This window comes from Neoarius graeffei, chromosome 27 (assembly GCF_027579695.1).
Source record: "Neoarius graeffei isolate fNeoGra1 chromosome 27, fNeoGra1.pri, whole genome shotgun sequence".
Classification (NCBI taxonomy): domain Eukaryota; kingdom Metazoa; phylum Chordata; class Actinopteri; order Siluriformes; family Ariidae; genus Neoarius; species Neoarius graeffei.
The window spans coordinates 23,566,727-23,586,985 of NC_083595.1; the positions used below are offsets into that span (position 1 = coordinate 23,566,727).

Sequence of the window (20,259 nt, forward strand, 5' to 3'; positions counted from 1 at the left end):
CATGGAAAATAACACATTCGTGAATAAAAAAAATCTGTGCTTTGTATTATATTTCTTTATTTTCTATGAATTCATATTCTGTGACTTTATGATGCAATAAGGATGTACAAAGATACCTGGGGAAAATAGCATGTCTCACATGTAAAAAGGGCTTTTCCCAGAAAAAAAAATATCAGAGTGGTGCTACTGATGCAGAACCCAGGGGGGTCTGGGGGCATGCTCCCCCAGAAAATTTTGAAATTAGAGACTTAAAATGGTACATTCTGGTGGCATCTTGGGCTGATTTAGGTACAATTAAACATTATTAAATTTGCTGTTTTTTACCTTGTCAAATATGCAAGGGGCAAATTTTAAAAGACAAAATTAGATTTGAAATGAAAACACTTCGTAGCACGCCTCTTCATTTTCCAATTCCAGGATGCCAGAAACAGAATTGAGGTCAAATCACGCAACAGCGCCATCTAGTGACCAGTGCCTAGAGCATGGTTGTGAATGGCAGTCGGTGCACGCAGCGAAACCTTTTTCACTTCTGGGTTGGGTACCAGGATAGTCTAGACCAGGGCTATTCAATTAGTTCGTAATGACGGCCAGTTCATGAAAAGTATCCCAAATGAGGGGCCTGAGAAATACCGCTTGAAATATGAGTAATCACATTAACAGCTACAGATACAGTAAAGTACAACAACATAGGAGTTCTGTTAGGACTAGGACTGTTTTGGCCTCTAGAGGCCGCTGTTATTTCCTTTTCATGTCGTGTTTATTTTGGCCTCTAGAGGCCGCCACTGTTCCTGTGTTTTGTGTTTGTGTTAATTGCCTAATTATCTTCACCTGTGTCCTTAATTAGTTTGTCTATTTATACCCCTGAGTTCAGTCCTCTTGTCACGGAGTCTTTGTGCTGTTATGTTTATCTCCAGTTTCCTTTGTACTGTGTTTTTTGATCTTCTTAGCTTTTGTATTTTTGCACTTTGCTTTTCTTTTGGATTTTACTCTTTGGTTTTTTTTTGTCTTTTGTTTTGCCCTGTATATAGTGTATATAGTTTAAATAAACCTTTTGATTCTTTTTCTACTTCCGCCTCACGCCTCTGCATTTGAGTCATCCCCCTGGTGGCCTAGTGGGGGTTTGCTGGATTATCACACCAACGAACCAGGTTCGAATCCCAGCAAAACCCTAACAGAAAGACTCCGTCATGACCGACTCAGCAGAGGCTGCTTCAACTGTCTACCCGGCCAACCTTCAGGGAATTATGGCAGCTTTGACACGCTTCGGAGCGACCATGGACGCTCATGGACGTACGCTCACCAGCCAACGTGAGGCCCTCGCTCGCCACGAGGAACTGCTTCAGCAAATTGGGAAAACCCTGGCACAGCTGACATCTCTGCCTGCATCTCCTGCTCCTGATCCAGCTCCCACTCCTGCTCCAGTGCCTCCTGCAATGCTGCCTTCTTCACCTCGCGAACCCAGCCTTCCTGCACCACAGAGGTATGACGGCAAGCACAGTGAGTGCCGAGAGTTCCTTACCCAGTGTCAACTCACCTTTGAGCTTCAGCCTACCACCTACACTACGGATCGCCGCAAGATTGCCTTTGTGATCACCTTATTAGCTGGTAAGGCGCGAGCCTGGGCTACTGCTATCTGGCAAAGACAGGGACCTGAGTGCTTTGATTTCCAGCTGTTTTCTGAAGAGATGCTTCGGGTCTTCGATCAGGCAGACATCAGTACCGACGCAGCCCGAAAGCTCATGTCCATCCGGCAAGGAGGAAGCGTCGCAGATTACGCCATCTCGTTCCGAACACTCGCAGCAGTAAGTGGATGGAACGAGACTGCCCTGGTGTCAGCCTTCCACCATGGTCTGTCTGACCCCATCAAGGACGGTCTGGCCTCTATTGGATGCCCAAGTGACCTCGAAACCCTCATCTCACATGCTATTCGTCTGGACAACAGGATGAGAGAACGCCACCAAGCCTTGAGCCCCCCCAGCCTCCTTACCTCTACCTGGAGACCGTCTACCTCCTTCAGTGACTGTCCAGAACCCATGCAAGTGGGTCGTACTCGCCTCTCCGCATCTGAGAGGGAGCGCAGAAGGAGGGACAAGTGCTGCATCTACTGTGGCAAGCCTGGTCACTTCCGAGCATCATGTCCCGAACTCTTGGGAAAAGGACCGCCCCGTCCAGCCGAGGGAGGGTTGTGACGGGGCCTACCCTCTCTCCCGGACTCCCTGGCCAAGGAATCTACATCCCGGTCTCCATCTCCTGGGGTGAGTCTGTCCACTCTTGTCAAGCTTTGATAGACTCAGGGGCGGCTGGGAACTTTATGGATATTCACTTCGCCCAAAGCATCAATATACCTACTGCACCTCTTGAAGTCCCTCTGTCTGTGTCTGCCCTCGATGGCCAAGCGTTAGGTGATGGAAGAGTCACTCAAGTTACTTCTCCAGTCTTCCTCCAGTCTCAAGGTCACAAGGAAGAAATATCCCTGCACCTGATTCCTTCACCTGAGTTCCCAGTTATTCTAGGCCTTCCTTGGCTTACTCGCCACAACCCTCGCATAGACTGGGTAACAAGCCAGGTTGTGGAATGGGGCCCTGCATGCCATGCCTCTTGTCTGCTCTCTAGCTCTCCTGTGTCTCCTGCCGAGCCCCCTGATCTCACCGAGTTATCTCAAGTTCCCACAGAGTACTGGGATCTCAAGGAGGTATTCAGCAAGAGCAGGGCCGCCGTTCTTCCTCCGCACCGGGCCTACGACTGTGCCATCGACTTGCTCCCTGGGACTACCCCTCCTCGTGGCAGACTGTTTTCACTCTCTCAGCCAGAACGCAAGGCCATGGAGGAATACCTCAAAGATGCCCTGGTCTCTGGGTTTATTCGACCCTCCACTTCACCTGCTGGAGCCGGCTTCTTCTTTGTCGGCAAGAAGGATGGGGGGCTCCGACCATGTATTGATTATAGGGGCCTGAATAAGATCACTGTGCGCAACCGATATCCCCTTCCGCTGATGTCCACAGCTTTCGACCTGCTCCAAGGCGCCACCGTCTTCACCAAGTTGGACCTACGGAACGCATACCACCTCATCCGTATCCGACAGGGAGACGAGTGGAAGACTGCCTTTAACACCCCGTCTGGGCACTACGAATACCAGGTGATGCCCTTCGGACTCACCAACGCACCAGCTGTTTTTCAGGCCCTAATCAACGACGTCTTAAGGGACATGATTAACCTATACGTTTTTGTCTACCTCGACGACATCCTTATCTTTTCCAAGACCGTGCAGGAGCACCGCCACCATGTCCGCCAGGTTCTCCAGAGGCTGCTACAGAACAATCTGTTCGCCAAGGCCCAGAAATGCGAATTTCATGTTCCCGAGGTCTCCTTTCTGGGATTTATTGTACGGACAGGCCAACTCCAAATGGACCCTGCCAAGACCCTGGCCGTCCGGGATTGGCCTACTCCCAAGTCCGTTAAGGAGGTTCAGCGGTTCTTAGGATTCGCTAACTTCTACCGCAAGTTCATCAGGAACTTCAGTTCTGTGGCAGCACCCATGTCAGACCTCACCAAAGGGACAGGTGGATCTTATGGCTGGTCTCCTCAGGCAGAAAAGGCGTTCAAAGACCTCAAGGACCGCTTCTGCACGGCACCCATTCTGGTTCTCCCGGACACCTCCCAACCATTCATCGTGGAGGTGGACGCCTCGGACAGTGGTGTCGGCGCGGTGCTCTCTCAACGTTCGGAAGGAAAGCTGCACCCCTGCGCTTACTTCTCCCACCGCCTGAGTCCTGCTGAGTCCCGGTACGATGTGGGGGATCGAGAACTGCTAGCGGTCAAACTGGCCCTTGAGGAGTGGAGGCACTGGCTGGAGGGAGCACAACATCCATTCCTGGTTTGGACTGACCACAAGAACCTGGAGTACCTCCAGCAAGCCAAGAGACTGAACCCTCGACAGGCTAGGTGGGCCCTGTTTTTCAGTCGGTTTGACTTCACCCTCTCATACCGCCCCGGCTCCAAGAACACCAAACCTGACGCACTGTCCAGACTGTTCTCTGCCACTAACAGGGAGAATGAAGTCGGGCCTATTATCCCTGTGTCCCGGATTGTGGCCCCTGTCCGCTGGGGTATTGAGGAGGCTGTCCGACGAGCCCAACGCCAGGACCCCGGTCCTGGGACGGGGCCACCAGGCCTCTTGTACGTCCCACATCAAGCCCGGGCCAAGGTTCTCCAGTGGGGTCACTCTTCCCCTCTCACCGCCCACCCGGGAGCTCGGAGGACCCTGGACTTCCTGAAAAGACGCTTCTGGTGGCCTAACATGGAGAAGGAAGTAAGGTCATTTGTCCTGTCCTGTGAGGTTTGCACCAGAACCAAGAACCCACGACAGCGTCCCCAGGGTCTCCTGCATCCTCTGACCATTCCCCGGCGTCCCTGGTCCCACGTGGCAGTCGACTTTATCACGGGTCTCCCTGAGTCACAAGGTAACACGGTCATTTTGGTCTTAGTTGACAGATTCTCCAAGGCCTGCCGCTTCATACCACTGTGCAAACTCCCCTCTGCTCTTGAAACTGCGAAACTTTTGTTTAATCATGTCTTCCGAGTCTTTGGTCTTCCACAGGACATCGTCTCAGACCGAGGGCCCCAGTTCTCCTCCCGAGTGTGGCACGGGTTCTGCAAGGTCATCGGAGCCACTGCCAGCCTCTCCTCTGGGTTTCACCCACAGTCCAATGGTCAGACGGAGAGGCTCAACCAGGACCTGGAAACCACCCTGCGAGGCCTGGCTATGGATAACCCGACATCGTGGAGCACCTGGCTGCCATGGGCGGAGTACGCCCACAACACCCTGCAGTCATCGGCCACCAAGCTGTCGCCATTCCAGTGCCAATTCGGGTTCCAGCCACCTCTGTTCCCGGACCAGGAGGAGGACGCGGGGGTGCCCTCGGTCAACCAATATGTGAGACGGTGTCGCAAGACCTGGAGCAAGGTCAGGAAGACCCTCATACAGACCTCCAGAACCAACCAGACTCAGGCCAACCGCCATAGAAGACCTGCACACGCTTTCCGCCCTGGGCAGCGTGTTTGGCTGTCCACTAAGGACCTTCCACTGCGGGTGGAGAACCGCAAGCTTGCTCCTCGCTACATTGGCCCCTTCAAGGTGGTGCGCAGGGTGAACCCTGTCTCCTACCGGCTCCAGTTGCCCCGGACTCTGAGGATCAACCCCACTTTCCATGTTTCCCTGTTACAGCCCGTACTGACGTCTACGTATGCCCCTGCCCCTAGGAACCCCCCACCCCCCCGCATCTTCCAGGGGCAGACTGTGTTCACTGTGAATCGCCTGCTTGACTCCCGCCGGGTCCGCGGCGGGTTGCAATATCTGGTGGACTGGGAGGGCTATGGTCCTGAGGAGCGCTGCTGGGTTCCTGCTCGGGATGTCCTTGATAAAGAACTATGTCGGGACTTCCATTCGGCCCATCCGGATCGCCCTGGGAACGTCAGGAGACGCTCCTAGAGGGGGGGGTCCTGTTAGGACTAGGACTGTTTTGGCCTCTAGAGGCCGCTGTTATTTCCTTTTCATGTCGTGTTTATTTTGGCCTCTAGAGGCCGCCACTGTTCCTGTGTTTTGTGTTTGTGTTAATTGCCTAATTATCTTCACCTGTGTCCTTAATTAGTTTGTCTATTTATACCCCTGAGTTCAGTCCTCTTGTCACGGAGTCTTTGTGCTGTTATGTTTATCTCCAGTTTCCTTTGTACTGTGTTTTTTGATCTTCTTAGCTTTTGTATTTTTGCACTTTGCTTTTCTTTTGGATTTTACTCTTTGGTTTTTTTTTGTCTTTTGTTTTGCCCTGTATATAGTGTATATAGTTTAAATAAACCTTTTGATTCTTTTTCTACTTCCGCCTCACGCCTCTGCATTTGAGTCATCCCCCTGGTGGCCTAGTGGGGGTTTGCTGGATTATCACACCAACGAACCAGGTTCGAATCCCAGCAAAACCCTAACAAGTTCTTATACAATGGTGCTTGAAAGTTTATGAACCCTTTAGAATTTTCTGTATTTCTGCATAAATATGACCTAAAACATCATCAAATTTTCACACAAGTCCTAAAAGTAGATAAAGAGAGCCCAGTTAAACAAATGAAACAAAAATATTATACTTGGTCATTTATTTATTGAGGGCGGCACGGTGGTGTAGTGGTTAGCGCTGTGGCCTCACAGCAAGAAGGTCTGGGTTTGAGCCCTGTGGCCGGCGAGGGCCTTTCTGTGCGGAGTTTGCATGTTCTCCCCGTGTCCGCGTGGGTTTCCTCCGGGTGCTCCGGTTTCCCCCACAGTCCAAAGACATGCAGGTTAGGTTAACTGGTGACTCTAAATTGACCGTAGGTGTGAATGTGAGTGTAAATGGTTGTCTGTGTCTGTGTCAGCCCTGTGATGACCTGGCGACTTGTCCAGGGTGTACCCCGCCTTTTGCCCGTAGTCAGCTGGGATAGGCTCCAGCTTGCCTGCGACCCTGTAGAACAGGTTAAAGTGGCTAGAGATAATGAGATGAGATTTAATTATTGAGGAAAATCATCCAATATTACATAGCTGTGAGTGGCAAAAGTATGTGAACCTTTGCTTTCAGTATCTGTGTGACCCCCTTGTGCAGCAATAACTGCAACTAAACGTTTCCGGTAACCATTGATCAGTCCTGCACACCGGCTTGGAGGAATTTTAGCCCATTCCTCTGTATAGAATGTCTTCAACTCTGGGATGTTGTTGGGTTTCCTCACATGAACTGCTCGCTTCAGGTCCTTCTACAGCATTTCGGTTGGATTAAGGTCAGGACTTTGACTTGGCCATTCCAAAACATTTAACTTTTATTCTTCTTTAACCATTCTTTGGTAAAACGACTTGTGTCCTTAGGGTCGTTGTCTTGCTGCATGACCCACCTTCTCTTGAGATTCAGTTCATGGACAGATATCCTGACATTTTCCTTTAGAATTCACTGGTACGGTATAATTCAGAATTCATTGCTCCATCAATGATGGCAAACCGTCCTGGCCCAGATGCAGCAAAACAGGCCCAAACCATGATACTACCACCACCATGTTTCACAGATGGGATAAGGTTCTTATGCTGGAATGCAGTGTTGTCCTTTCTCCAAACATAACACTTCTCATTTAAGCCAAAAAGTTCTATTTTGGTCTCATCCATCCACAAAACATTTTTCCAATAGCCTTCTGGCTTGTCCACGTGATCTTTAGCAAACTGCAGACAAGCAGCAATGTTCTTTTTGGAGAGCAGTAGCTTTCTCCTTGCAACCCTGCCATGCACACCATTGTTGTTCAGTGTTCTCCTGATGGTGGGCTCATGGACATTAGCCAATGCGAGAGGCCTTCAGTTGCTTAGAAGTTACCCTGGGGTCCTTTGTGACCTCGCCGACTATTACACACCTTGCTCTTGGAGTGAGCTTTGTTGGTTGGCCACTCCTGGGGAGGGTAACAATGGCCTTGAATTTCCTCCTTTTGTACACAATCTGTCTGACTGTGGACTGGTGGAGTCCAAACTCTTTAGAGATGGTTTTGTAACCTTTTCCAGCCTGATGAGCATCAACAACGCTTTTTCTGAGGTCCTCAGAAATCTCCTTTGTTCGTGCCATGATGCACTTCCACAAACATGTCTTGTGAAAATGAGACTTTGATAGATCCCTGTTCTTTAAATAAAACAGGGTGCCCACTCACACCTGATTGTCGTCCTATTGATTGAATACACCTGACTCTAATTTTACCTTCAAATTAACTGCTAATCCTAGAGGTTCACATACTTTTGCCACTCACAGATATGTAATATTGGATCATTTTCCTCAATAAATAAATGACCAAGTGTAATATTTTTGTGTCATTTGTTTAACTGGGTTCTCTTTATCTACTTTTAGGACTTGTGTGAAAATCTTATGATATTTTAGGTCATGTTTATGCTGAAATATAGAAAATTCTAAAGGGTTCACAAACTTTCAAGCACCACTGTATATATCGTATTTTGTAACTGCATAACAACATCAGTGCAGTGTATTGTTTTAAGATAAAGGCCCAAGCCTTTCTATATTCAAATGGCATGTTAGGAAATCAGTCCAGATGAGCCATATCACATTTAGAATTTCTTTAACTAAGACTTAATTGCACACAACTGTACCAACAAAAAGCAAAAAGACAAGTGCAACGTATGGAATGACCCAGAGGAAAATATTACTGCTTACAATAGTCTTTGTCTCACAGAAATAAATAAGATCTTACTGAATTCTGATCTTTTTCTCCTAAAATCCCTTGAGGAGCAAAAGAATAGCAGAAGAGTATTTTAAGATCTTAAGTTGAACTTCAATTGGACTTAATTAGGCTTTGACGAGACTATTTCTTAGGAGTTTAAATTAAGAAGTAACATTATGAGACATTGGCCAGATCTTACAGTATTCTGCCTTGTTTCTCTTAAAACCCCTTTCGGAGAAAGAGAGAGTGAGTTCAGTGTAAGAGCTGATTTGTTTCTGAAAGACAAAGATAAGACTGTTCTAAGAAGCAATGTTTTCCTCTGGGGAATTATACATATCAGTGTAAACAACATATCAGTGCAGTGTTTTATCAAGGCAAAGTAATTCTATTGAAATTGCATCAGACCTTTCAATAATTAGACAACATTTACCATCTAATGAGAGAAATTACTTTTTTTCGATTTAACAAGAGCAGTGAAGTCAGGTGTATACGTGGTTAGGTCAATATGCATATAGTGGTGCAGATTCTGGGCAGTGAGGGATGCGCGATTATTAGTTTTAATGGCATTTATGTGTGAGAATGACTATTCGCATGTATACGTACTGCCAAACATTGTGAGGAAAAAGGAGTAAGACCCCTTGCACGAGGGAATTTCTTGTGGCTGAATTCATGAGTCCAAAACTTTTCAGAACCTGCCAGCTGTAATGACTCTTGCAGATCATCTGTTGACTGAATGTCAATGAGTTCGAGTTGTAAATGCACTTCATTTAATGACATTACCAGCTCCTTTGCTTTCAGTGTAAACTCTCCATCAACATTCACACAGAAAGGGTACTTCTCTGTCCATTCACTGTTGAATTGCCTGATTTCTGCATCAACTTTTCACTTTTTTAAAGTAGAAAGAGACATTTTGTCTAATGTGCTAGCTAGAACAGGACCATAGTTATATGAGCGGAGACGTGAGAGCAGTGCATGCGTCTGGCCGGTTTTTTTTTTACACACTACTTAAAGGGTAAGTACAAATTGCCTCACGGGCCGGACCCAGCCCGAGGGCCACCAATTGAATAGCCCAGGTCTAGACCTATATATTACAATATCTTCCTATTTCTATAGTTATTACTCATTTTCAGAGAGGAATAGGAGATATTTAGGTGCGGAAAGTACCCTGCATTGTTCAATTCATGGTATTGATTTTTTTTGTGTGTGTGTGCAAGTGACAGTACAGCGCAGATGTTGCACAGTGCGGTGGAGCACTGTGTATTCGCACTTTGGGGAAGGCCCTGTGTAAACAATTACCTGATTGGTCAGATGTTTTATCAGATCAGGTTCAGGCCTAGAATAGTTGCTCCAGAAGCAGTCTCACTGCTGCTGATAAACCCAGGCCTGGGCTATAGGTATCTGTATCTGTCTGGTGTGACCACCAACCACATAAACTGCAGGGGACCGATTTATTTATAGTTATTATTGTAGTTATAGTTATCAGTATTGTGGGACCGGACCTTTATGCTGTGCTGTGGTTATATGTGCCGGTTCCCGAGTTAGATCTGGATAGTCATGTATTGTAATCGAATGGCTGAAGCTGAAAATAAAGCTGATACTTGAACATGAACTGGTTGTTTTATTCTTATTCCATAAATATGTCACCAATATAGTTGAATATTAATTATAATAAGTCTTCAATCAAAAACAATCACAGCAACTTTTGAAAAAAAAAACTCATATTAATATTGCCAAAAAAGAGTGACTTTCAGGGAGGCCTGCAAGTGCCAGGAAATGCACTAGAATGCATCTCCGAGCATGTGAGCTTTCGGGAGCCTAAGGCAGCCCCTGAACCCCTGGCCGTTATGACTGGTGCCACCACGCTGATATTTTGGTCTCAATAGTTAAGCTGTAGACATTAAAAAGTTTACATGCACACTTTCTTATTAATTACTGTACATAACATCTTTTACTTAAAGTGATTTGTGAAAAGACCATTGAAAAAAGTACTACAAGTACATCCTGTGCATCCTGTTTCTCTTCGGGGTTGGCAGGTCTTCGGTAATAATTTACACTATTTCATTTCCTAACTGGTAGTGAATCAAATATGTGGCATGACTTCCCTCTTTTGTCTCCCAGAGAGAGAGCAGGAGAAACAAAGGCTGGAGAAGTGGAGTTCTGAACTGCAGCAGGAGAGAGAGGAGTTAGAGCTCAAAGCTCAACAGCTCAGTGACTCCATCACGGTGAGATCATATTTATTTCTCCAGCCCCAAGGTTTTCCAGCTATAATGACTAATTATGTCATTCTATGACATTTTAAAATATTGAGATATTGGTCACAACTTCTGTCTAGTTTTCTTTATCTTGTGCCTCCTTCAGATATGTACAGAGAGCAGGAATGGCGTTCTGGCCCGACAGCGGGAAATGGAGGCCTCAATAGAGAAGGTGAAGGATCTAGTACGTCTTATTAGGGGCATTCAACTGCCTTCTCTGCCCCAATTCTTGGCCATGGGCATTACCAATGGAAATCCAGGCACTGTTTTGACCCAACAACCCATCACCACTCCCAGCTCGGAGGAAAACCAACATCCAAATAGAAAGAATAGCACAAGCTTTGGTAGTCTCTCTGATGTAGGCAACACCTTCACAGATCTCAGAGATACCTCAAACCTACACAACAATCCCACAAATACCAACAACAGCATCTCAAGTGCTGAGAAAACCATGGACACCAGTGAAACAAAGAACACTTCCATTAGCCGACATGGTTCTATTACAAACACCTCTCCAACTCTCAGCAATACACACAGCCAGAACACCATGTGTGCCAGCTCAAACGGGACTCTAGAGCTAGAGGATGGGTATGAGGAAAGCAAAAACCAAAATATTGCCAGTGATAAAGTCTGCATAGGAGACGTAAATACAAACAGCATCAGGGACCTCAGAGAAAGTGTGGAGCCTCCATTGCCTACAGTAATGTCCATGGCAGAGGTAGTACAAGGTATAGAATAGTATCGATATTAAAGTGTGCACCCCGTTCTACCCCTTACACCCCATAGACCTCCGATCTAAAAGTGTCCTAAGTTAACATTTAATGTTTCTGTTCCTGTGTTGTCTTGTCTGTAAGAATCCACAGTGCCATTTTGGATGAGCAGGATTAAAAGTTCTAAAGTACCAGCACCTGAAAAAATTAACACAAATAATAATCAATAATAATATAAAGAAATAAATTAAGAGTTATCAGAGTTTAAGATATCACACCAACGTGTGCCTGCTATAGTTGCCATTGCACCTCTTGGTTGGAAAGCTTATGGAACAACTGAGCAAAGGCTTTTTCCAGCTATTAAAATGTTAGTGTTAGGACATAAGTAGACATGTGCCAATAATATACAATAGTTATACAATACATTGAGATATTAAACATGCACAGTCTTGTTATTGTCGGCAATAATATTACTATGCCCTTTTGTTTTTTTTTCTTTTGGCATGGGGTAGCATAAGGACAGTGAAGTAAAGTTCTTTACTTGGGCCAGTTTTGAATCCCTCACCACATTTAGCCCTCAGAGTGAAATCTGTTGCATTATTCTGTTTATCATGAAAGTCTAAAATGTGCTGACTGAATTGTAAATTGCCAGAAATCCTTCATTGTTCAATTTAGCTAGCTGTCATAATACAGTCTGGTCGGCAAACAGTTAACTCTTCAGCTGTTAGTCATCTAGCTGTCATCTATGTATTTGGTACAAAAACTAACTTTATACATAAAGCTAGTTTTGCTTTTAGAATGCTCGTTAATATATTCATTCATCTTTAGTATCACTTAGTCCTGGTCAGAGTCACAGTGTGTATCAAGCAGCCAGGACCACTGGGTGTGAGGCAGTGTTGTAGTCGAGTCACTAAACCTCGAGTCCGAGTCCAGTCTCAAGTCCCCAGTGTTCAAGTTCGAGTCAAGTCCAAGTCATTAAAAAAAACATTTGAGTCGAGTCTGAGTCCATTGTTGATCCGAGTCGAGTCCGAGAACAAGACTCCAACCGCACCATTTGACGGTGGCTGTTTCAGCGCCATTAACATTAGTTTGTTCCTGAACATGACGTATGAACAGGTGAATGTGCATTCTCTTTGTCAAGGAGTGCAAAGTATTCTGTCAGAGATGGTTGGGAGACGGATATAAGTGCAGAAGGCGTGTTTATTAATATAAGTGAAGACAGGTAAACAATCCAGAACGGCAGGCAAAATCATAAAACGGTGAAACAGGCAGTAGGTTGAGCGAGGCACAAACAAGCTATCGTAGTCTAGGCAGAATCAAAGACGAGAAACAGAAAATCAGGGATCAGGAAACCAAACAAGGAAATAAGGCTTGGTAATGTGTCAGCAACGCAACTCAATACTTCGCAAAGTAAGTGTGTTTTTATATAGGCACACTGATTGCGCCTTAATCCTGTGCAGGTGTGAGTCGTTTACGGTGCATGTGAGAGTCTGCTTGGTGTGCATGCTGTCCAGAGCGCGCCTGAGTGTGTATCTGTTGCACATGCCATGGCAGGCAGGTGTGACACTCTTGCACAAAATTAGTACAAAAATGAATGTAGATATAAATATCTTATGCCAAATTATTATGGCATGTTACAAAAAATAAAGAAAAAATCCGAGTCTTCATCTCCAATTTACAAGTCCGAATGCAGTTAATGCACGAGTCCAAGTCATCAATGCTCAAGTCCAAGTCAAGTCACGAGTCCTTAAAATTAGAGCACAAGTTGGACTCGAATACTACAAGCCTGGTGTGAGGCAGAAAGATATCCAGGATGGGATGTCTGTCCATCACAGGGCTTTCATTTTATTTATTTTTTTAGCAACTTGATTGTAAAATAAATGCACAAGAACTTAGAAGTTATGAATATAAAAGGTTGCCAAAGGCTCTCCCTGCAATTTGCAGTTAAAATGGAGCGCCACAAGACAGCTACAGGTAAGCATGTAGTCATTATTGAATGTAATAATATTGTGATTACATCATAAACATTTTTTAAATATCACAATATGAAAATACTTATTTTGGTACATGTCTACTTCTGGTCCTATCACTGTTAAAAAAAAAAAAAAAAAAAGAGTAATAAGGCTGTTAGAGTGATAGAATCAGTCCAGTAAAGGTGTAGGGCTTTTTTCCCCTCTGGGCTCCAAAGCAGAGCAGCTAAGAGAAAGACATGAACATAATTTATAAGCAGGTCTTCCAGGTGTTCAAAAAGCTACACACCTATTAGATGTATTTGTTCTATTTATAACGTCCATGTGCAGCAATTCTGTAAGTATATTTTTCAATTGTTGTCTTTTCAAATAAATTACTCAGCTCTGTTTTGCCAAATATTGTTTGCCACAGGGACATGTATTTTTACTTTATGGTGATTAAATAGATGTATGAATAATAGCGTTGTATTTGTGTAGCATCAGTATTGAGGACAACTTAATAAAACAGACACAGCCTTTACTAGTGATGAAAATGACGTGTTTGAGTGTTAAGGCAGTGAGTTTGGTGTTGGATCTCAAACACAACTTTTACAACAGGATTTCTAGTGGAATGCTCCATTTCTTTCCCTAATAGTTTTTTTTTTTATTAGACTATAATAAATCATTCACTTAGCTAATAGGATGACTCTAAACTCAGACTTTACAATGACATTGTGGTTAGTTTCCATCTACAGGGTACCACAGGGCTGATGGCATCTGAACACTAAGTAAAGGTTTGTTAGTGAAGGTTTCTGCAGCATACTGATGGTAAGCATTGTTTTGTGTCATCTTTCATCTGTGGGTTTATCTGGCTCTGTGGTACTTTACTGTTGGTTTATGCACATTTTATCAAAAGAAATGTTTTATTTGTGAAATGATGCTTATGTAGCATTATACAAGGGCTTTCTATTTTGTATTGTTTTATTAGATGAAGTGTTAGCCTTCCACATGGCGGCACTGTTAAGACGACTCAGAGTCAAAGCACAGGAGTGCGAGGTTTAGCTAAGAACCCAACAGCACAGGAACATAAATGAACCCAACACTGCTCCACTCATCTGCTGTCATATCATGTTAAAGAGTGAATGATCAGAGATATGCTGCATTTGTATCATATCTCTGAAAGTCTATAGATGTGAGTGTCAGACCATTATAAATACAAGATGGTGTGTTTTATACAAGGCAATGGCAACTTTTATGAAACTTTATGTCGATAATGAAGCACAACAGATCATGCAGAGATGCAAATTACAAATATAAATGTGATGCAGGTCTGTGTAAATATAAATAGTACTGGTTGTGTCCTCGTTTCAACTCTGTGTGCGCGCACGAGTGTTTTACTACTCAGGCAATCAACCTGTTTGGCCTGTAGTAGAGTTTTAAAGCGGTTGCCTTAACATGCTCTTGGTTAACGTGATGTTCCAGTTGGAGGAACATTTGTGTCAGTGTGATTTGGCAAAATTACGTGTTTCTCTCTAGGAGTCATTACTGCTTTCTGTTGCACTATCATCAGATTTGAGTTGTGTATCTTATGTTTATTTTGTTTTGGCCAGTGCCTAATTTAAGTTTTATTTAGAAGACTTTTAATTTTCATTACGATGTTCTTGTACTTTCAGTTAAAACAATGTATTTTCTTTATTTATTTATGGAGTGCTTTTGTGTCCATTTCATGGTTTAGTTGGTTTGATTCAAAGCAGCCAAACTTAATTTCTGATCTGGTACACAATAGTGTTTAGCAGTGAGCCAATTAATTTTCAAAAGCCCTGTGGGAGACAAAATTTTCTAGGTGAATAAATGATTGTTTGCAAGTGACGTTTATACAGATGTACAGTATGTCAGTTTGCCAGAATGGGACCTAATGGACAAAAACTGGTGGGTAGCTTTAAGCCCTGTGAAATTAAGGGGAAGGGGGAAATTGCAGATACATTCAAAACTATTGTTGACTGTCACTACAGCTGTGAGAGCTCAGTTGTGAACACTGATGTGAATTTTTCTACGGATTTTTTTTCTATGATGATGTCTGATATAATAAAAGTGTGTTTTAGGGGTTGGTAAGGGATTGCCCATTAAATTGGATATTTTCAAATGTCATCTTCAGCCCCTTGTTTGGCCAGGAAATGTCAGGGTTTACTGATAAGTCTGACCATTTGTGTTTGGATGTTTAAAGCTGTGGTGTCTGAAAGTGTGGAAAGTCTCTGCATATATGTTACATACAATAGAGAATAAGTGTTTGTGTCATTTTCTTGATCCCTAAAGTGTTTAAAAAAATAAAAAAAAAATTTAAATGTGAAATGACTGAAAAACCCAACACTGAGGCAGTGCATTACAGTTCACTCAGTCATCATTAGGCTGCTTGGGTGTGTTGAATGTTGAGGTCCCCATTCACGTTTTCACTCAACACAAACTTGCACGCCTTCCTTTTACCATTACCTCATTAAAGGGCCTCTCACCTGTACAAATTCAGGAAGGCAATCAGATAAGGAGTATTGCACAAACACAACATATTCACAGTGGTACACCCTTGTGCCAAACAAATTATAAAGTGTTCAGTACACGATTTACATAGTTCTCTTGGAAAGAAGTGTTGAATATTTTTTCATAATGGTTTTAAGTATGATGTGATGAATTACTTTTTTACAGTTTGTATGTTATCTGGTCTTTGTTGTTTAGTGCTGCCTGATGTTTGTTTATTTGTTTCATCATAGATTTCATTGTTTTCTTTGTGTAAGTTATTTAATGCACATTTACACATCTTTCTTCATGTTGAAGGGGATGGGCATTTTAGGAGCATTTGATCAATTTGTATTTATTAATTTTTATCATTTTTGCTAATTAAAACCATAAAGTCAATCACTGTTTCATTTGTCTGTTTCTGCATAAAGCTTTGCTCAGGTTTTTAATGACATGGTTACAACCTCTCCACATACAGTGGTGCTTGAAAGTTTGTGAACCCTTTAGAATTTTCTATATTTCTGCATAAATATGACCTAAAAACATCATCAGATTTTCATACAAGTCCTAAAAGTAGATAAAGATAACCCAGTTAAACAAATGAGACAAAAATATTATACTTGGTCATTTATTTATTGAGGAAAATGATCCAATATTACATATCTGTGAGTGGCAAAAGTATGTGAACCTCTAGGATTAGCAGTTAATTTGAAGGTGAAATTAGAGTCAGGTGTTTTCAATCAATGGGATGACAATCAGGTGTGAGTGGGCACCCTGTTTTTATGTAAAGAACAGGGATTAATCAAAGTCTGATCTTCACAACACATTTGTGGACGTGTATCATGGCACAAACAAAGGAGATTTCTGACGACCTCAGAAAAAGCATTGTTGATGCTCATCAGGCTGGAAAAGTTTACAAAACCATTTCCAGAGTTTGGACTCCACCAATCCACAGACTGACTGTGTACAAATGGAGGAAATTCAAGACCATTGTTACCCTCCCCAGGAGTGGTCGACCAACAAAGATCACTCCAAGAGCAAGGTGTGTAATAGTCGGCGAGGTCACAAAGGACCCCAGGGTAACTTCTAAGCAACTGAAGGCCTCTCTCACATTGGCTAATGTTAATGTTCATGAGTCCACCATCAGGAGAACACTGAACAACAATGCATTGCAGGGTTGCAAAGAGAAAGCCACTGCTCTCCAAAAAGAACATTGCTGCTCGTCTGCTAAAGATCACGTGGACAAACCAGAAGGCTATTGGAAAAATGTTTTGTGGACGGATGAGACCAAAATAGAACTTTTTGGTTTAAATGAGAAGTGCTAGGTTTGGAGAAAGGAAAACACTGCATTCCAGCATAAGAACCTTATCCTATCTGTGAAACATGGTGGTGGTAGTATCATGGTTTGGGCCTGTTTTGCTGCATTTGAGCCAGGATGGCTTGCCATCATTGATGGAACAATGAATTCTGAATTATACCAGTGAATTCTAAAGGAAAATGTCAGGACATCTGTCCATGAACTGAATCTCAAGAGAAGGTGGGTAATGCAGCAAGACAACGACCCTAAGCACACAAGTTGTTCTACCAAAGAATGGTTAAAGAAGAATAAAGTTAATGAATGGTCAAGTCAAAGTCCTGACCTTAATCCAATAGAAAAGTTGTGGAAGGACCTGAAGCGAGCAGTTCATGTGAGGAAACCCACCAATATCCCAGAGTTGAAGCTGTTCTGTACAGAGGAATGGGCTAAAATTCCTCCAAGCTGGTGTGCAAGACTGATCAACGGTTACCAGAAATGTTTAGTTGCAGTTATTGCTGCACAAGGGGGTCACACCAGATACTGAAAGCAAAGGTTCCCATACTTTTGCCGCTCACAGACGTAATATTGGATCATTTTCCTCAATAAATAAATGACCAAGTATAATATTTTAGTCTCATTTGTTCAACTGAGTTCTCTTTATCTACTTTTAGGACTTGTGTGAAAATCTGATGATGTCTCATCTCATTATCTCTAGCCGCTTTATCCTTCTACAGGGTCGCAGGCAAGCTGGAGCCTATCCCAGCTGACTACGGGCAAAAGGCGGGGTACACCCTGGACAAGTCGCCAGGTCATCACAGGGCTAACACATAGACAACCATTCACACTCACACCTACGGTCAATTTAGAGTCACCAGTTAACCTAACCTGCATGTCTTTGGACTGTGGGGGAAACCGGAGCACCTGGAGGAAACCCACGCGGACACGGGGAGAACATGCAAACTCCACACAGAAAGGCCCTCGCCGGCCCCAGGACCTTCTTGCTGTGAGGCGACAGCGCTAACCACTACACCACCATGCCACCCAATCTGATGATGTTTTAGGTCATATTTATGCAGAAATATAGAAAATTTTAAAGGGTCCACAAACTTTCAAGCACCACTGTAAGTATGAAGCTAAAACCCTTCACAAATAAATCATAAAATGTAGCTCTGATAGGCAGGGGGTTAGTAATACATTTGAAAGAAGTGAATTTTGTTTGTCGACAAGGGCTACAATTACTCTTTGTTCATTATCAAGTATTAAGAAGCTAGAAGCGCCAATAGTCAATTAAATTCTATTTTGTATAGAGCTTCTAACAATGAACATTGTCACAAAGCTGCTTTACAGAAGAAAGAAATAAGAATTAATGCTTAGAGTTTCTCAGTTTGGTATGCTTTTTTTTTCCTTGCAGATTTGGTATAGTGTGTATAGATGAGCAGTATGTACAGACTGAGTAGTTCTGAATATGTTAGGTTTGGGTAAAACCTTTTTATGTGCACCTTTTTATGGGGTTATGTGCAAAATTAATATACATGTTTAGATGTATATCCATGGAGGCACAAGAACATGTAAACTCCACACAGAAAGGCCACAGAGCTCAAACCCAGAACCTTGCTGTGAGGTAACAGTGTTAACCACTACACCATTGTGTGGGGTTCTCCCCACACTCCAAAGGCATTCAGGTTAGTTCGATTGGCTACTTGAAATGTGTTGTCTTACATCCAGTCAGCTGGATAAAAACTCATCTATCCTCCCTAAATGGTGGTGCAGTGGTTAGCACTATCACCTCCCAGCAAGGAGGTTCTGGGTTCAAACCCCATGGCTGATGGGGTTCTTTCTGTGTGGAGTAGGCATGTTGTCTGCATGGGTTTCCTCCCACTTGCTCTAAATAAGAATCCCTGTAATGAATATTTAAGCACTGCCTAAAAGCAGAGCTCCTAATGTGTTAGTAAATAATCCCGTGTTATTTCTTTACAAATCAGATTAAAAATAAGTGCTGGATAAAAACCCATCTATTTTATGGAAATAAAAATACAAATTTCGTTGTCCAGTGGTCAGTGGTTTATCAGATATGTTGCTGTGCACTTACGATTGGGTTCCCTGTGGTAGTACACGTACATTGTTTGTATGTATGGACATCGTACGATCACAAGAGCCATCAAAAATCAGGTCAATGCATTACCATATTCTCTTAAGTATGGAGCTTCACTCCGCTATGAGTACCGCAGAGACCTTCACACATCTCATTTATGTTTCTCCTTCTGCTGCAGTGTCTAATACATGTAAGGGCTTTTATTAGTGAATGGTCCTGCCAGAATAGCTTCCCAAGGATGCCCCTGAGGAAGCATCAACCTTAATCATTACTGAACGTCCCATTGAGTACTCTGTAGGCTTCACATGTTGGTCATAATCCAATTTTAAATATGCTGTAATGTTGCAATCTGTGTAAGGGTGGTTACAGTACAGTTTGGTAAAACGTCATGCAGGGTTGTCTGAAGTGTTTTCCCCTGCTAACATGTTATAGGTAGTGCAGCTATTTGGCTTAATATGTGTTCCAGTCATAGAATTCTGTTTTTATTTACATTTTACACAGTGCCCAACGTTTTTGGAAATGGCGTTGTACAATTGCTGGTAAATATTTTGTGTCACTAAATTAAATTTTCCAATGCTATCTTTCAAAAAAGGTTTTTATGATTCAGGTCAACATCTGTCATGCAACATGCTTTTTTTTTTTAAAGACTTCAATCTGTGTTTGAAGGCAGTACACGACTCATTCGTAGGGGTAAAATTCATTACATCCCCTGGTCACTAATTCAGAAAAGAGGCATGATGCATATTTTTCTTGTGTCTTGAAAGGTCAAGCTGTGGCATACATATGGCTCGAAGGATGTGCGGGAATTGAATATTTCCATTAGGGTTTGGGAAGATTTGCAAGGAGGTGGTATATTTTTGGCCTTGTAGGCAAGTATTAGAGATTTAGGTTTAGGGCAGATAGACAAAGGAAGCCAGTGAATGGAATGCAGTACTGACATGGGTGAATATGAGTAGGGCTGCTGCAGCTACATGGAGAGAAAAGGTCCAATTCTCATCATGTGCTCAGAATAATATCTGATCATCTGATATTATTCTGAGGTATCATACATTTTTTGAAGTAGTTCTCAATGCATATAGGAAGGCTAGGACATCCATTTACAGTTATATACAGTCTTGTTGGTATTTAGCTGTAGTTGGTAAGATGAAATGTCTGCCAGAGATGCTGAGATACTGATAGTAACCTGGGAATATGATGGTGAGAAAGAAAGTTGAATGTCATCAACACAACTACA

General features: G+C 43.2%; 1 protein-coding gene across 4 annotated transcripts in view; it reads left to right on the forward strand.

The window, feature by feature from the left end:
- Positions 1 to 15,960, forward strand: part of phf21aa (PHD finger protein 21Aa) — a 217,397-nt gene extending 201,437 nt beyond the window's left edge. For 3 of the 4 annotated variants that reach the window (XM_060911884.1, XM_060911883.1, XM_060911885.1), the window contains 2 exons: positions 10,336 to 10,439; positions 10,576 to 15,960. In XM_060911884.1, the coding sequence (XP_060767867.1) occupies positions 10,336 to 10,439; positions 10,576 to 11,208 (737 nt within the window). In that variant the 3' untranslated portion in view covers positions 11,209 to 15,960. The remainder of the gene's footprint in view (positions 1 to 10,335; positions 10,440 to 10,575) is intronic. The other variant, XR_009651772.1, reaches the window with a different exon arrangement.
- Positions 15,961 to 20,259: the final 4,299 nt, after the last annotated feature.